This window comes from Polypterus senegalus, chromosome 17 (assembly GCF_016835505.1).
Source record: "Polypterus senegalus isolate Bchr_013 chromosome 17, ASM1683550v1, whole genome shotgun sequence".
NCBI lineage: Eukaryota > Metazoa > Chordata > Cladistia > Polypteriformes > Polypteridae > Polypterus > Polypterus senegalus.
In genome coordinates, this window is record NC_053170.1 from 70,561,313 (window position 1) to 70,580,919 (window position 19,607).

At 37.4% G+C, this 19,607-nt stretch overlaps 1 protein-coding gene across 10 annotated transcripts in view; it reads left to right on the top strand.

The window, feature by feature from the left end:
* Positions 1 to 19,607, top strand: part of adgrb2 (adhesion G protein-coupled receptor B2) — a 1,037,854-nt gene that overhangs the window by 797,393 nt on the left and 220,854 nt on the right. For all 10 annotated transcript variants that reach the window (XM_039740905.1, XM_039740908.1, XM_039740904.1 and 7 more), the window contains one exon: positions 3,658 to 3,784. In XM_039740905.1, the coding sequence (XP_039596839.1) occupies positions 3,658 to 3,784 (127 nt within the window). The remainder of the gene's footprint in view (positions 1 to 3,657; positions 3,785 to 19,607) is intronic.

Here is a 19,607-nt window from a genome sequence, read left to right on the forward strand (position 1 = left end):
AAACATCACCCTGAATTCCCACTTCTTTTAGTTTGATGCCCAACCTGTCATGTGGCACCTTATCAATTGCTTTGTGAAAGTCCAGATAAATAATATCATATGCTCCACTTCGATCAGATCCTCATAGAATTCCAGCATATTAGTAAAACAAGACATCCCTCTTCTTGACCCATGTGAACTGTTCAGTAAATCTCCTGTACTTGCCATATGCTGCTCAATATTATCCTTAATAATTCCTTCCATTAATTTTCATGCGATGCACATTAAGCTTACTATCCTATAGTTGCTTGGATCTGCTTAGTCACCCTTTTTATATAGCAGGGTAATATTTGCCATTTTCCAGTCATTTGAAATTTCCCAAGTGTGCAGTGACTTTTTAAAAAATATGTGTCAAGGGTTTATATATGTACTGTGGACCTCCAAGGTGGGCATCGCCGACCCAACATGGCACAAACAGACGCAGAGGCTCAACTGCAAACCACACCAGGCTTTTTATTTTCTTTTCCCTTGTGGGAAACGTCTTCACCATCTCCCACAAACCAAACACAGTCCCCAAGCACAGCACAGCACAGCACACAATATATAAATCTCTTCTTCTTCTTCTCTCTCTTTTCTCCTCCACTCCTCCTGGCAAGTTTTGTCTCCCTCCTTCCGGCCCTGAAAATGTCCATGCACCCCCTGGTGGTGGCCATGGGCCCCAGCAGGGTTGAGCTCCCATGCTCATGACCCATGAACCCACTGGAAACCAAGAGGGCTGCTCTCTATCGGCCTAGGGGAGAAACTGTCCCGAAAATTCTCTATCCCCCTGTCTTTCCATACTCTAGGTGTCCTGGCCGGGTAAGGGCTCCGGCCATCCTCCACAGTACTCTTTAACCTCCTTAAGAACTCAAGGGTAAATCATGTCCAAAAAATTGATTTGAATACAGGTAGACTCCAAACAAGGTGTAGAAACATCCTAATAATGATCAATAGACTGCGATGAATCTTAGACAGATTTCAACTGTCATAACAAAGGGCATGAATACTTCAATGTCATATTTCAGTTTTTTTTTTTTATTAATTTGCAAAAAATTTTTTAAAATCCTGTTACTCTGGAGTGTTGTTTAAGTAATTTTAGCATATGGTTGCAACAGCAAAATGTGTAAAAGTGAAGTGGACTGAATACTTTCTGCAAGCACTGTATGTACACAATCATCATCTATCTTGATTTCAAGTCACCTTGGAAACTGGCAAATACAAGTACACATTACCAATAGTGTATAGATTGTATAGAGTGTATAAGTACAAAAGTGCCACTTAAATGTTACATAAGACATACATTCTTACCAGATGTAGCACTGGTCATTTCAAGTTGCTTATTAAATTCTTCATCAATGCAGTGTAAACGTCTTTACTCAGTGCAGAGATTTTGTATCGTCTTTTCATCATCACGGACACAATGTATGCAATACTTAGAATATATGTACCTAGAACATTTGTTCTCCCTGTTTAATAAATCAGTAATTTTTTTAATATTAGGAAGGCTTGTCCTTAAATTTGCTTAACAAGCAGTGTGCATTAAATTATTTTGTAGTTGGCAAAGTTGTCTCACAGATTCAGGGACCTGAATTTAAATTCTAGGCTGACCTCTGTCTTTGTTTGCATGTTTTTAGTCCCACATTCCAAAGGCATGCAGGTTTAGTGAAATGGTGACTATGTGTGCATTTCAGTTTGGTATAAGTGAGGGTGGATTTGTGTGTGATAATCTGTGGCTGAGTGCTGACCTACCTGGGGTTCATTTGTGCCTTACTCTCAGTGCTGCTCGAGCCACACAACTCTTAAACAGAAAAAGTAGGTTCAAAAAAAGGATATAACTGATAAATGATTTGATAGATTATGTAATAATCTATATAAACTCTCACTTTTAAGCTAGAAGGTCAAAAATTATCGTTATTAAAATTTGTTAAAAATTATTTTTAATTATTGCAGCTATTGGGGTGCTTGTTCTCCTAATGACTGTCATTATTAAAAGGACATGGAAGCAGTAAGTCATGACAGAAAAATGAAAAACACATTTACTAAAAAGTAGAAAAATATTCTGTTGAGGTGGTTTTCATTTTTGCCATTTCTACAAAGCATGCTTATTTGAGTTCTCATACTGTTTGATCAGGGATCTTAAATGAGAGAACACAAGCTCAAGCCTGAGAAATCATAAGCTCAGGTTATTAATTTTACTTCCCAATAGTAGAATGTCAGGTAGGACTATTTTCTCCTGTTATGCAGGATTACATGTCAGCTCTTGCTGATATTTTCAATGAGACTAGTTTGCTACCTCTCTGCCTTGACGCAAATGGAAGCAGTGTAAATGAAATACAGGTATTTCTGTTACCACTGTGGCATTCACTTCATCCTTTCCACCTAATGTTCTTTGTAGATCTAAGTCAGTGAAGTCCTTTTTAACTATAGTAATATACAATTTTCTCCTGACATATATTTTTCCTCTAAAAATTTCTTGTAATTAAGAAAACTGAATGCCACTGAAACAGTACATATATATAATGCAGAAGTAATGGTGACCCACTCTTTTCGATTGTAGAATTTGTTCTTTATGACCCCACTCCCCCAGATGAATGTCAAATAGGATTCTTGCACAGTTTTCCTGAGAATCTCTCATGACCTTCATTCTTCATTGCTTGGCTTTCCATTATAGAATCCTATAAAACCAGTATGAAGGGTGTTGTGAATGTTTCAACTTAAACTGTCAAAAAAAAAGATTCCTAATTTTACAGTTTAAAATCAAAACTTGGATTTTGAATGCAAGAGTGTCACAGAACTCCTACATAACCTAAAAGGTGCCCCTGAGATTAAAAAACGGGTAGCTTCCTGCATACCATCACTATTAAAATGAAGCAATGACGTTTGTATTATCATGTAAATACTGTGAGTCTGCAGAGACACACTCTTTGCTGACTGCCTCCAATCCCCTTCTCTGGGTGCCTCTCCACTGCATGCTAAATTTTGCTGATGCAGTATCTCATCTGAGGGAGTGAAATGCTGACTTTGGTCCCAAAAGCAATTTTTCTTCTTGGTTCCTATCTGAAGGTTTTTCTTGTCCACCCACCTCTTTTACGAGCTGCTCCCAACCCAAATGGTTACTTTTCTAATGAAGCTTGTTTTCTGATCTGTTTGATGATTATAAGAAGGTCATTGAAGCCGTCAAGGGAATCTCACAGAGTACCTGCTAGCACTTTTCTAACTAAGGAAACTTCCCCATATTAAAATGTGCTATATCGTTCTGAAGCAAGGCTGTGCACCACACAGACCGCTTTAGTGTAATCCTGTAGGACATCTTCATATGGGACCCATTTAAAATTTACATTTTTGCTAGCTTTTTCAAACATCCAACTCTTCAGATATGAAAATGAGTGCAGTTATTTCCTAAAGCAAGAAGCGCTTTTGAAGGGGTACCAATATGACCTGTTTGTGCAAGCTGAGCGCTTGGATGAATCTGTGCCTGCTTTGTAGGCACGGCAATCCTGAGGGGGTTAATGAGTCTATAGGAACTGTGTGTCATGGTGTGCTTTATAATTTGAATGCCTCTCTCTCACTTTCTGTATATATATGTGTGTGTGTGTTTCTTCTTTTCTGTTCCTCTCTCTCCCCTTTCCTGTTAATCAGGGAGGTTGGCACAGAAAACTGGGACACTCAAGGCTGCCAAACCATCCGATTTCATTCTGTCCACACCAAATGTCTCTGTGAACACATCTCCACCTTTGCTGTCTTATCCCAGCAACCTAAAGATCTGGTAAGTTGCATATTATTTTTAAAAAGTAGAGGGAAAAAATAAAAGTGGGCAGGCGAGCTGTTCTGTCCTCTTCTGTTTGTCTGGGTCTGTCTTGTGTAAAGCGGAGAGCAAAGTAGATGTGCTGGTTCTACATCTTCTACTGCATTGGGTGTGTGTGTGTGTGTGGTTTTTTTTTTTTTCCTTCTCTCTCTTCTGCCAGAGTGAACTTTACTGACTTGTTTAAATCACCAAGGAGCAGAGTACCAGCTTCATCCGTGGGAGGATCCTTCTGCCTGTGCCCTGGCCAGTTGAAATTGATTTGAAATGCTGTACTTAATTTAATGTTTTCAGCTATGCATTTTTAACATTATGTTGTGATGAAGTTGTGAAATTGCACAATTATGATATTTTTAATGTTTCCATTCAAATATATAATGTGTTTAAAGGCGTAGGACAAGTGTCCTTCTTGAAATTTACTTTGTGCCTCTGACTAAAAAAGATTTTTTAGGATTGCATTGAAATAGAATATTTGAACAGAAAGATTTTGGTTTGTTTTGAAATTTGTGTATGTTGTAAGCTTTATTTGAAAAGTCACTCTTTGTTACATTCTCACTGTGCAGGTACCCTTGCTTTGCAGATCTCAAGGTTTTGCTTTGTTTAGTTTCTGATATTTTCTTTTTTTTTATCCTGTGGGTCTAGGAAACAAATTGAAACTGTAAATTTTGAGGGCCATCACTGTGCGTTTTTTTTTTTTGTTGTTTCTATGTCATGCTTCTCAATCTTTTTTTATCCTGCTTTACTGACTAGTAGTAGTTTGCATGGAATGCAGCTAATCTATACTCTTATAAGCTGGGGTGGATTTGATGATGACGATGATGATGATGATGATGTTGTTGTTGTGACTGGTTCACCCCCCCATTTGAAGGCTGCTTTTGACCTAGATTTCTGAAAAGACTATGAACCCCATTACTGTGATTGATATGCAGAGAGGGCCAGCGGTAGGCTGGGAGATGGAAAATTGCCCCGAGGAATGAACTGCGTGTTGCAAAAAACAGATGGACTGGAGTCTGGAGTTCAGCTGTGAGCTTTGTGCTTTTTATACTTGAGCGCGCACACATGCACATTCATGCACACATGCAGAGTTATTGCTGATGCACTGAGGTGCAGCAGGACTCTCCTACCTGTTTTGGGCAAAGTATAGATGTACTCGGTCTGATCACAAAGAGTGAATCTACAGTGGAAATACAGCACTCATTACAAAATATACTTTTTATTTTTTTCTTCTTTTAAGTTTCAGCATGCATTCATTTTTTGGTCAAAGTAAACCCATAATAATAAAATGGGATAAGTGTTAGCGCCAGGCAAGGTAAACAGTGTGGTCTGTCTTGGTAAAATTAGCTGCTTAAGACCAATGTGGAGTAGGGTGTCTTGTGTGGCAATTTGCTTAATTGGTGAATTCAGTATATTCAAGCAGAAGATGAAACTTGGTGAAAAAACAGTTGAACTGGTGGCTTTTGGGGTAGCTGCAATAATTTAATAATGTATAAGTGACAATTAAAACAGAATTGCTATGCACAGTTCCCTGCCAGTTTATGTAATTTAAAATATAAAAGGTAATGTAAGAGAAGAAGTGAAAAACATTCAGCAAACAGTGGTCATTACAGTATAAGAGAGCAAACAACAATGAGAGGCTGGGAATTATGTGTGGCTCAAAACTCTGCGAAAGCTAGAACATAAGTTAACAAATCCATGTAAGAAGCCTTACTTTTACACTCGTTTTATTGTTTGAATTGAACTCAGTTGGGGTAAAACAGTGACTGAATGGTAAGCACTGCTCCCTGTTGGATTTAGTATCCTGGGTTTAAATTCCACAGCTGTTTTCTGTCTATGTGGAGTCGGCTAGCTCTCTCTTTATATAAATGGGTTTTTCTTTGGGTACTCTAGTTTTTTTTAATGGACATGTAAGTTATGTTATGTGATAACTCAAAATGTTTTCAATGTCATATGTGTATGTCAGTGAGTGGGCCTTACAATGGACTGGGGTTTTCCATTTTGGCTCCTGCGATCTGCCCAATGCTGACAATTAATTCATTTCCCAGTGACCTGAAATTAAACTAATCAGGTCGCAGAATCTTATGTTATTAGATGAGTTTCTTTTATCATTGACAATCAAAAGGTAAAACATTTCTGTCTTATAAAAAGTGGCAGCAATAAGCCTACATTATTGTCCTTGGGCAAGACACTTAACCTACCTTGCCTGCTGGTGGTGGTCGGAAGGATTGGTGGCGCCAGTGTTCGGCAGCCTCACTTCTGTCAGTGTGCCCCAGGGCAGCTGTGGCTACATAGTAGCTTATCATCACCAGCGTATGAATGTGTGTGTGAATGGGTGAATGACTGCTGTGTTGTAAAGCGCCTAGGGGGGTTCTTGAACTCTAGTTAGGCGCTATATCAAATACAGGCCATTTACCATTTACATAAAATAGGAGATAAATTTGTAAGCCACAAACAAGCACGGGTCATAAGCAGAAACCCAGAACAATCACGCTTTAGAATCCAAAAAATAAACCAAAAATCAAAGTCTCAAAGAAATATCAGAAGTCGGTAACATCAGAAATCTAATGATTCTGTGAAAGAGATTTTCTATAAAGAATCCATTGGGCAAATATATTCATACGATGCCATATTAAATAGCATTGCACAGATGGTGTCAGGTTTTGCAGTTTATGGGGTCCTCTGCCAAAGAGTTGCCACATCATGGCAATGAGTACCCAAAATGGCTGCCCCCAATAAAAACAAATGGCATTTCGGTCAAAAATGTAAGTAAAAAATGAATTAAAACTAAGTTCAAGTCCAGAAGAAATTTGATTAAACCCAGGATTTTCAAAGAAATACTGATCAGCACTTATTGTTTGAGAGTCACAAACTTAATATGTGTTTTTTTAGTCTCTATAAATGAAACAGATTCTTTTTTAGAATATGGCACTGCATATACATATCCTTCTGTGTTCTTTAATGAATTAATCTCTGTCATGTGTATCACAAATCACTCAACTGCAGAAATAACCAGTTATTGTTATTGTTGCAAAGGTTTCTAGTAGTCAGATACAATGCTAAGCTGAAATGTCAGCCTTAATATATCCTATACTGAAAATAAAACTTATCTGAAAAGAAAAATATAAAACAATACAAAAGAGTGTAGTGTAATTATTATCTTATATATAAACATCTATGTGTGGAAGTGTGTGTGTCTGTCTGTCCAGCCCAAAAGTATGAGGCTACAGCATCAAGCTCAAAGAGCCGGCAAGAAGGCCCCAAATTCACAAGTCGGAAGAAGAAATAAGTACAAGGCTACAGCATGAAGCTGAAAGAAAGCAATTCCGTCACCAAAGTGAAAGCGCCGAGGAAAGATAAACGAGACAGAAACTTGCTTAGCTGCTGATAGACAAGGGGGGCGAGCAGGTCTGCAAAATTAAACCGCCGATTCTGCATTTGAATTTTTTTCTGCCGATTTCAATAGTTTCTAGGAGATCGGGCGTTTTACAGCACAGGCTTACACAGCTAGTATATAATAATTATAAAAAAAAGCATTTTGTTTTGCTCTTTGAAAATTATTCTTAATCACCATACACACATTACTGGCTGAGATGAGAAGGCTTTGGTGGGCTGATATTCATAGAACATACTTCATTCTGACATTATTGTTTGCTTGCCTGGTTGTGCTTCTGCTTGTGTGGTGATTAGTAATGCTGCTTCACAGGTTCAAAGTCTAGGGTTAGAATCCTTTCTGAGCACATTTCCATTTGTCAAAATTAGTTTTTCTCCAGGTACTCATGGTTTTCTCCCACAAGTCAAACAAATAAACATCTACACTAAAACATTAGAACAATTTTGATGAGAACAGGAGATTCACCCCAAAAAAGGATATCAATCCTGCTCACCTAAATTGTCCAAAATAACATCAAGTGGAGATCTGAAAGTCACCAAAATCCTACTCTCTACAACATTACTCGATACTTTATTCCATGTTTTTATGGTTCTTTGTGTGAAATAGATTTCAGACATGTTTGCAAAATTATTCTTTAGCAAGTTTCCAACCATGTCTCAGTGTTCTTGTTAAGAATGTATTTTAAAACAACAGCAAGGATCCATTGTACTAATTCCCCTCATAATTTTAAACTCCTCAATCTCTGCTTGAAGTAGAAAGGTTTAACTTCATTAGTCTATCCTCATACATTAACTCATACTGTACCTCTCAGTCCTGGGATCAGCCTAGTCACTCTTGTCTGGACTTTCTCTAGCACAGCTATATCTCTTCTTGTAATACAGTGACCAAATGCAAACACATTAATCCAGGCGAGGTCTGTCTAGTGAGTTGCATAGTTTAAGCATAACCTCCCTTGACATGTACTTCATACATTGAGATGTACGTATAACCTAACATCCTATAGGCCTTCTTGATTGTTTCTATAAATGTCTGGATGTAGAGAGTGATTAGTCCTAGACCTTTCAAACCACTCATTATGTATTCATATCTAACATTTTTACTTCCTATGTGTAACATCTTACTTTTACTTAAATTAAATTTAATCTGCCACATATCTGCCCCAACCTACATTTTCTTAAGGTCCCTCTGAACTGATTTAAGTGAGGGAAAGTGAGTAAACTTGACAAACCTCTCACCCAAACAAAAGAAAATAAAAAATAAAAAAGCAAACAAAACAAGTTCTCTTTTATATTTAAAAATATTTTTTGAATTCATAAAATATAACAAGAGGAAGACACGTATAGGTGCAAAGAAAGGAAGCAGAAATGTTTCCCTAAAATGTAAACCTGAAAGCAAATAAAAAAGCCTTTCCAAAAAACAAACAAAAAAAAGTATTGTTAAACAAAATCCACAAGTTGAATACCAAGGAATCCAAACATAAATGCAAAACTGAAAGCCAAAGAATTAGATATTATCTAAGTACCATTGCATGGTCTGCTCATTGAGCTCACTCTTAAATAACAATGGGGCCAGTTCTTAGGCTACAACGTCAGATGGCAACAGACTTGATAATTAGCACCACTACTTTTGAGCTCCAGGAACGTTGGTTTGTTTTTTAGATCATTTCATAAATGTATTTCATGGGCATAAAAAAATGAAAATAATTATTTGTGGTAAAAAAATGTTAAAATTAAATAATAAAATTGTGACAGGGAGCCACCAAAAGAGGTGCAGCTTAGGTTGAAAGGAATCTCTGACAATTCATCAACTAGCCCAAAAGAGAGGGTAACGTTTGGTGAGTGAATCTGTCATTGAGCACTGGCCAATGTAAAGTGCAGTCGTTCCTCCATACGAAAAATATTGAAAAAGAAAGTCCTGAAAGTTCTAAAATGAAAAAAACGTGACCCTGTATTCGGATTCAGCGGGTTAGAAAATGGATGGATGGATGGATGAATTTGCAGCATGCTGAGCACGATGCTGAATTCATGTGAAAAAAGTGATTCCAAGGCATAACTTGTGGTAGCCTCCTGCCATTTCACAGATACTCAGTCTCTCTCCAGCACTCATTATTTGAGCATTATTCATCTTTTGTTTCACTCATTTGCTTCTTGTTTTGTGAATGTAGATGGTTAATTTAATGCTCAAATATTGGGAGGTGGGGTTTTAAATGTTTTCTGCTTGGTAGCCTAATGCTTGTGCTCTCTCTGTCTCTGTTATGCTAGTAGTCACGATGTAGATGCAAAACAGTTTGTGACACACTGCTGATTCTGGCAGTTTCCATTTGCTTTTTAGCCTCCTTAGGCTCAATACAACTTGAAACTGGCAAAAAAGTTAAAAAGGGAATTGAATGTTGGAACTATGGTTGACTTTATTTGACCAGATAAGAAGTAGTTACTCAAGAAAGAGCACACCATATGGAGTTCACATGCACCTGTACTCACGTCTTGGTATGACAAATGGCAGGAACTGAGGGACATGTGTAAAAGGATGGTTATATGTGCACCCTTTGCTCCAGTGAAAAAATGTCTCCTAAAAACAATTCAAAGATGAAACCAATCCCTTAAAGCCTAAAAGGGAGCATAAAGTATTCTCTCACAACAAGAAAATACAAATTTTAAATCATGTCACTTAATTTGATTTAGGGCAAATTCTAGGGCAAAAGAAACATAATTTAAAGGACAAAGTAAAACCTGAAAAAAATAAATATAAATAAATATATTCAATCATAACAAACTTTAAAATAGCAATAACTGATTAACACGAGCTCAGCTACTTTATTTTATTAAACTAGGGAGCTCCACCCTTTGCTTGCCAGTCCATAGGGGTTGGCGCTGAGCACCCACTATCTCACAGCGGAGCTGTTCGGAGGGCATCAGGGTGCTCCTCTGTTAGAGAAACCTATTGTATTTAAAGATATGGTATATAGAAGAGTATCTGGGGCACGGGTGAAAGACGGTTTGGTCCAAAGTTTTTATTGGTGGAAAATCAGTTACTTGAGTATTTTAACTGCAACTGTATATTTAAATGCCAATGAATAATAAAACAGTAAAAAAGTAGAAGTAAAAAAAAATTATAAAAAGTAAATGAAATATAAAATTACATTAACGCCTCATCAAAAACAATATTATGAATGATGTTATCCTCTAACTTACATTTTATAAATGTTGCTTTTTTCAATTCTGTTTGCATATTGTTCAAGATATTTTTCTCTTTTTCGTTCATTAGGCAATACTATTTGTTCTTGATTTTTATTATATGCAGCTGTTTTTTGTTCATTGTCTTTTTTTTACGTTCATTATCAGCTCTTGCCGCTCTTTTTCTATCTCGATCTAAAATTCAATGTTCTTGAATAGATAATTTGCTTTTCTGCCTTTCCATTATAACTGACATTGATGGATGAGTTAGCACTGAGAGTGTCAGGGGGTGGTACAGAGAGAGGATGTGTGCAGTAGGAGTAATGATTGGGTGAGCAGTGTGGAGGGGAGTGGTCAAGGCTGAATAATGCGGACACGACTGAAAACTTATTTAATGCACTAGAGAGATATTTTAAAAACAATGATAACATTAGATTTTGCAATCATTTATCAACAAATAAATAATAATAAATAATAAATATTTATTTATGATGACACTGTTTTTATTAGTACATTCCTACAATAGAGGATTGTCTACCTCCCAAAAATGAAATAACCTTTTTGATTGTTCCCTAATGATGTTTTGGAATAGAGCAGTCCAATCTAGGAGCTTGATATCTGGCGATGTGTCTTATAATGCAACCATATTGGCATCTCTGAGGAAATCGTGTTCTTAGAAAATCATGCTGGCCTCTTAATCTTGCTGTAAGCAATTAATCTCTTTGTCTGAATTGTATTCCTCATGCTTCACGTTATACCTTCCTTTTTACCTACCTCCCAAAAATGGTGCATTGTTTTACCTTTCAAAACGAAGACCCCATTCTGTATCAACAAGGGGATGAACACATTACAAGGAATAAGACATTCAGGATTTTAAAGTAAAAACATGAACACAACAATCTGCAACATATGTTGTGTCACTATGTGCTTAACTAAATAATGCATTTGCTGTGCCATAACTAGACTCAGTTTTACAAGGTGAAGATAACAATCAATGTGGCCTGTCCCAGGGCACTGGGGTATGAGCTATGAGGAAGATTGAGGGAATTTGAAGGTTTCATTGAAATAAAAGTAGATTCAGACAAGAGTAATATAATTGTTTAGAACTTTGAAAGGAAAAAGTAAAATGAATGTCATTTGATGTTTCAAAAAAAATAATTCAGTAAGAACACGAAGAAAGATATGAAAGCTGATTAGTGGTAAATTTTGCACAAATGTATGAAATGTAGGCTTTGCACAGTGGACTGAGAAACAAACGGGGTGTTGGTATTTCTACAATGAAGCTTTGACATATTCTAAGGCAAAAAGACTTAGTAAGAAGTATTGGTCTAAATTGTCTAATTTTGATCCTTTTCACTCATTTTCTATCAAATATAATGTGTTCACAGGGGACTAAGTTTGAAAACATTGCAGTTACAGAGCACGACTATTTAGGGGCTGGTGGCACTTTAAGAGAATCTTTCAAGTTAAGAAGACCGTGACATGAGTTCCCAGTGCCTGTCATGATTATAAAGTCAGCTTTTGAATAAAATAAAGTAAAATAAATATTGATTTTTGTAGTTTAGACACAATAGAAATCAGTTTTATTTTTCATAATTGGAAAGACAATTCAATCTGAAATGGGCAGGTTACATACTAAAGAAGAAAGCTTTACATTTGTGGGCTGTATGTAGTAGAAAATGGTAAGACAGATCCAATTATAACACATTACAGACTCCAGATATAATGTAATGGCTGTCAGAACAGAAATGGCCAGCTTTAAGGAATTAAAACAGGGTGACAAATAACTAAAAAACAAAAAAAAGGTTGCAAATGATTAAAATATTTCACCTGAACTGCATAGTCAGGCAATGACTGAGATTTAGTGCCTTCTTTCTGTCACAAATGGTATTCACTCATCCTGATTGTAGCCACAACACACAGAAGGCAGCCAGTTAGGATTTAAGGGATTAATGCAAGCATTTGACACATAATTACAAATAATGCTATATAAAATACAGGCTTTCTGCATTCTTATCCTATTTGCTTTTCTGCTGCAATGACATTGACATTCTACTTCTTGATTTTTCTTTTCAGGTGCATAGTGACTGTAGGTGTGTTTCTACTCAGGAACTCAGCAGACCCCACTGTATGCATTCTTCCCACCTACTCCACAGCAATGTCTCAAATTAAAGTTTCCACTTTCTCTAGTGACAATCTGTAACTGTATAGCTGTTTCTCTCGGGAACAGAATCCCATAATCTTTTCCTTCCTAATGGACAATCCATCAACAAGTGACCAGTCTGCATTTTGATACACTCAGGATTTTACATGATTACACCAGCAAAAAAGTCAAATTCTGAGTTCCATCAAATATATCCTAACTGAAATTGCAATTCAACCTATGTAAGCATAAAATTCTGCTGCACCCATTATGTCTTCTTCCAGGATCTAGCCTTCTTACTGAGTTTATTAATGAGCAAACAGGCTACTGAGATAGAAGACCATTCCAGTTTGCAGAAAGGCTTCATCACTCAAAACTGTGCGGTGGCAATGACATTGAAGCAAGTTCTCTTGGAATTTTTTCCGATAAATTTATAATCCTGGGCATCCAGCGTCCACCACTAGCATTATTGTTCCCTGCCAGAAATTTCCATGATCAACACCAAAATCCAACCCCTGTTCCCCACAACCCCCAGGGAACACAAATCACAGCTTGATAGTCTGAAACTCTCCTAACTAGGCATATTAATGAGAAACAACCTGCTGAGCTACAGCAACATTCAGACTTAACTTTAAGAACTTATGTGTTTACTGTTGGTCAATATTATATCTCCTGTGACACAAAGACAAAACTTATTGGTTCAGGCCAAAGCACCCTTAGTGGACAAATGAACAATTAATGTTATACGGCAAACACACAATGCCAGAAAGATTGGTTCCTGCCTCCCTTTGACCATGTACAGTACTATAATACATTCAAATTCAGAAACCTTTTACACAAACCTTCCATATCAGTCTATCCTAAGTTCTTCTCTGGGTTATCTTCTCGTCAGAGCTTTCTTTTCTCATTGACAGGTCAGAATCATTTAAAACCCATCCCTCCAATGGTCATAAACGGCCAGGTAAAATTACTAGGACATTGGGTTACAGCACCCTTCATTGACATCCCTGAACCCCAAAACTCTTTAAAGTACTGTTCTTTAGTAGGTTTTCCTGGGATTTCTTGCTGTCCCCTTGAGGTCCCAGGGCACCTCCTGATATACATATAATATTTTTGTGTATATGTATTTATTAAACAATGAGCAAAGGCTTCAAGATTCATTAGGTGTGAGACAAATCTGTTTGCAGGATCTGTCCGCCAAAAGTGACCTGTGAGGGCCAAGACAATAATGACTTTTCTGTGTGTCACTGAAAGGTTGACATGCCAAACAAATGTGTGATCAGCTTGTTCAGTGAAGCGATAAATGTGGGTCAGACAGCAGCATTTGTCAGCAGCGGGAGTTTAATATTAGTTATAATCTCTGCTTGCTATGAATACATTTTCTGGTGTGCCATGTATTAAACTCGGCCACTTCTGGAGAGCCGTCATTCAGATTAAAGAAGCTGTTTTGCTCGTGGCTTCACTCTAAATATGGCAAGAGTTTGAATGGGTGCATTCCTGGTATTTACTATACAAAAAACAGGTCAACATGAGGACAGGGTATACCTTTTGTACCCACACAAATAATGCTGTTCAGCAGGGGGTTGATTTCTGGATTAACCTTTAAAGCTAAGTCTGTGTTGCCAATACGTTGCAAAGCAACATATCACTAGCCACTAAAATGAACTGCCATAATCCCTTCATGAGAGACTAAGGAGTGAATGCTTTGTAGGAGAGCCTGCTCAAGTGGCTCTCTTATTTGTAAGTGTTTATCTCGACATTTTGGATTTCATTCTTTTTGCTAGCATTACGGAAAAGTTAAGCCACTGATCGATTTTTTAGAAAGGTTCTCTTTTGCTCTTCCTGCCGGGGTTAATAACGAACAGTTGTGCTGCTTGCCCCGCTAAAAGCACTTTTTCGCATGTAATTATGTACAATCAATACCTACTAGTTTTTCAGTCATTTCAAGAGAAATTAATTGTTTCCGTCTGATCTTTTGGAATACCAGGCTGTGATTTTGCTGTTTGAGGTTAATGCACTCCATAATGCCCTTAGGTGCACTTTTAAAATAGAAAAAACATTTAGGGTAACAAGGTTCCATGCATTTATTTTTGTCTGTCCCATTTGTAGTTCCGTTTTAGAGCTGCTCAAAGGTACCAATGCATTAAAACCATTTGCTTGCACTCTAAAGCAAGATGACATCTTACAACATGTGGGGACAAGCACAAGACAGCTTTTGAAAAATTGAAGACTGGAGCAGAGGGAGCAGTGGCTCTCAACCAAAGGGAGTGAGCTGTTCTGCCTGATTACTTGAAGTGACACTAAGCACAAGCGGATGCTGAGATTAGAAGTTAGCCTGGAAGTGGGAGCCATGATTATGGTCTCTGCTGGATAAAAATAACAAATAAGACAGGCACCTTTATATATTTAGAATGTTCATTAGGCTGCTTTACAGAAAAAAATGTATCTTTTTCCAATATTTACCTAAAGTTTGAAGTGATAAACTGTAGTTGAAATTTCTATAGGATTAAAGTCCCTGAAATTCCCAATATTAATTGAAGTTAATGCAATATATATTTACACCTACTCATCCATCCTTCTATATTCTGATGCCCAAGAGTGGCATTTGGGGGTAGCAAGTAGGGCGACTGCCCCAGGCCCCGTGCCTATGGGGGACCTGCTTTTGAGGTCCACATATCCCGTTCGAGCAGATTTGTCGTTATATTCTCCAGTATATATATATATATATATATATATATATATATATATATATATACTCTTCAGGGTCAAATTCCGTACACATACGTCTTTGAAAACACTCCATAGTCTGAATATTAATGCACAAAAACATGTATCGTTAATGATAACCAGCTAATATGACATCAACATGAGTTATGACTATGACATCCTGCGTATCGAGACTCAGAGTATACTTGCAATTTGGGTACTTTTCTAGAAAAGGCCCTGCTAATTTCCGCATGACACCACATCGCATTTTGCACCGTCGTGGTATTGTCATGAATTATGAATTGCACTTTTTAATAGATTGTATCATTATATTTTAATAAAATTATCTTGCAAAAATTTAGCTGAATTATGTCATGAGAAAATCCAGTGTATGTTAACATTATTTTTCTTAAATTCACGTGCATATTTATATAGTCCACACATACCGGTAACAGAGTTTGACGTAACAGGCCCCATGTGGGGCTTGTCAGCCCTAGGCCCAACACACCCCTAAGGCCACCTCTGCCGATGCCTTTATATTCCATTAAGGTTTATCCTACCAGCATTGGGTGCAACCCAGCGGTATACGAAATGCCAGTGGCTCACAGACACATGCTCTCCCATACTTACTTTTAATCACTTTAGAATGGTCTAATACACTCATCTTTGCAAAGCTGTGTAAATCAGGCTACTCAAATTATAAACCAGGGGAAAGAATCCTGGTCCTTAGAGCTGTGAGGCAGCAGTGCTAACCACTGCCTCATTTTGTTGTTTCTTTGAGACCAATCCACCTATTAATTTGAACTTGTAATTCACTTTTAGAGTTTTGGGTGGCCAAATCCTATCTTGGCAGCATTAGGCACAAGGCATTTGCCATGTTCAGTCCTAGATCAACTTTAAATTTACGATTCAACTTAAAATACAAGTCTTTGGGGTATTGGAAAAACATGGAGCATTCAGAGGAAACCCACACCAACATGTTTGGAAATTCTCTAAAGACACAGTCACGGCACTAAGAATTTAGCTAAGCTGTCTGTTGCTGTAAGATGGTAGCGTTAATCATGCTGCCTTTATATTGTATCACATGATAATAAAGAATGCTATTTTTTATTTTCGTTTTTATTTTGCATAGGCATTGAATAGGAAAGAAGAGAGTGAGCTGAACACAATAGACCACATAAAACTCCAGTGTCTCCCATTGTCTGTCTACCACATATGCTGTTTTTCCTCCTGATCTCTTGTGGGGTTGCTTTAATTCTTCTCCCCACATAAACCATAGATTCTTCCTTCTCTAGGGTTATTTTTTTTTATTCAATATACAATAGACAGGAACTGAAGGTTTAAAAGTGGTGCTCAGGCAGCCATATGAGACTAACCTGAGTTGCACGATTTGTTTGTTGTAATCTACAGTATTTATTGTTTGTCTTTTTGCCTACTGGGGTCTATTTTAATCTATATTTTAGAAGCTTATATTAAAACCACGTGTCTCTTACTTTGATGAACAACACATATGTTTTCAAATAGCCACTACACTACCCACATATCTCTAAAAGAATTGTGCTTTCACTATCTATGTCTGTCTTAGAGAATCTGAGCTTTTACAGTATTAAAGAAACACAGTGAATGTTAAAGCAAATGCAGAGATATTTGAAATGTAGAAAGTCTCCAACCTAAAGTGTGCTCAAAGCACAAATGTATGTGACAATGAGAGCATGAATTAAAAACGCTGTGCTGCAAATGGACACGAAAATGTGCAGAAGGCAATGAATATACTTGTTTGTTATTTGTTTCTTAAGATGCAAAGTCTGTAATTTTGAATTGCTTCTTAAATCAGCCAAGGATTTTGTTACATATCATGTTTTTGTAAATAGTTTTATTTTAAGATGCCTCTGCAAACTTTAGGGAGGAGATGACTTTAAAGTTTAAAGGCAAATAAAAGGTTGCATTTGAAGAAAGATGAGTTTTGTCCATAAAGACTCACAGATCTTGTTCACTGCCTGATGAAGCCACCATCATCATGTCATTTGCAAAAAGCAGTGACACGATTACATGGCCACCGAACTGGCCCCCATCCCCTCCTCAGCTGCGCCTTCAGGATAGGAGACACAGCACAGCCCTGGTGGAGTCCCACACTCACTGGAAATGGTGCTGATGTTTTTCTGAGTATGCGAACACAGCTCTCATTGTTATTACACGGGGACCAAACAGCCCGTATTAGGGGCCCTGGAACCCCATACTTTACCAGCAACCCCCACAGAATCCCTCGAGGAACACAGTCATACACCTTCTCTAAGTCTACAAAACATATGTAAACCAATGTACTCACATACCCTCTTCAGAATGTTCATGAGTGTAAAGAGCTGCTCCACCATTCCACGGCCTGGATGGAATCCACATTGCTCCTCCTGGATCTGAGTTTCCATGACTGGGCAGAGTCCCTTTTCTAGTGCTCTGGCACAAGCTTTTCCAGGGAGGCTGAGTACTGTGATCCCCTGATAGTTGGAACCCGCCCTCCTATCACCCTTTTTAAAAATGGGAACCACCACCACAGTCTGCCAGTACAGAGGCACAGCTCCTGAAGACCACTCAACATTGAAAAGGCATGCCAGCCATATCACAAGAGGATCATTTAAAATAAGAAACTAGTCAAGGTATAAGTTGAATCTTTGTGAATATTTGCATTGTTTGAATATAATTTAGCAGTATATATACATGACTCTTCCTGTTTCCTCACAGACTGCTTTATTTGTATTATTACCACCAACCGCTATGGCCCTCTGGACACCCAAGTGCCCCCTTAATACTTCATACATTTTGTATTTTCTGTATTTTTATCATATAAAATTGTTTGCTTGTTTCTTTACCTTTGTTTTCTTTTTTAAATTAGCATTTGGGAGCAGTAATGATAAAATTAATTAAATATCAATAAAAATAATTCTTTCAGGTAAATTTTCTTTAGTAGTAGGGTGTTGTACCAAGTTACCCATTATGGATGCAATGAGAAATCAAACAAAATGACATCTTTTCTGGGCTAACTGAACAGATTACTATATCCAATCTTTTGAGGCAACTCAGTCCCCTTCTTCAGACAAGTTGGTAAATTTTCCGATGTGTTTAGAGACAACTACAACTGGATGTCAGTCTTTATTAGAATGTGTATATCGCATTTCATGATGAGTACTTTGTAAAAGTAATTTTTGAACGATATAATGAATATTGTGCCAACCTTCTCCCTCACTTCATGCAGAAATTCATGTATTTCCAAAGAGGTGTCTGTTAAGCTAATGTGAAACTCCAAATTAGTTCAGTATGAGTTTGTGTCATTGTGCACACTGGTGTGTCCCAGAATAGAATGGGATTCCACCCAGTGCAGATCTCACTTTCTGGGCTTAGTGTTTTGTGAAGTTTCTTAAATGTTACTGAATTGTCTCTGAATGTTTCAATTGGATGTGCCTTTTTTGTGACTGCATCTGCCAAAAATGAGTTATTAGTGAATGAGGTAATAAATCGGACACCAAGGAGTTTGCAGTGAAACAAACAAACAATACATGCTGGCCACGGTGCTAAATATAGGCTTTCTCTATAATAATGAGACAGAACCAGGATAACACATAACAACACTCCAGGGAGGAACTTCAGGCAGGCCTTCACACAAGCCCAAAACAAAGCCATCTATTATGAATCCAGCCTGTGCTCGGCATGTCACATCAGACTTTTTGAAATGGTTGCTATTACCCTGAGACAAGATCTTACAGAAAGAGTTGTTCTAAATTACAGGTGTTAAGTGCAAATATGTGTGATTTGTTTTATTTGTAGCCTTTTTTGCAGGAACTCTGCTTTTCACATGGCCACACTTTCCATGCAATATAAGACTCTCAGCAGTTATTGTCTATCACATCTTCATCCCTAACTATGCTTTAGGCAAGAGCAACAAAAGTATTGAGTGTTTTGAAGTAATAGAAATCTTTAAAACAGTGTGTCTGTCTCTAACTTAAGGTGTCTGCTTTACTCTTACAGAAAAATGCCCAGTATTATCCATCTTTTCTTCAATTTTGTTTGTTTCACTTTTTGTGTTGAGTGGAACTAAGACCTAACCTGGCAGTATCAGGTACAATACAAGAACCAAGCCAGGACAGGCTTTCAGTTCATCATAGGGCACATTCACTTGTTCACTTATATTCATTCAATGAATAGCTGGCTGTTATTTTTGGGATTTTGGAACATGGGAAGAATGTGTAATGTCTGTACTTACAATACCTCAGCCTTGATTTTAAACCCAATCCACCTTGTCGTTTGAGGCATCTTTTTAGTATGACCCATTAGCAACACACACTATATTTATTTATTTCGATTATATGTGTTTTTATATACAGTAAA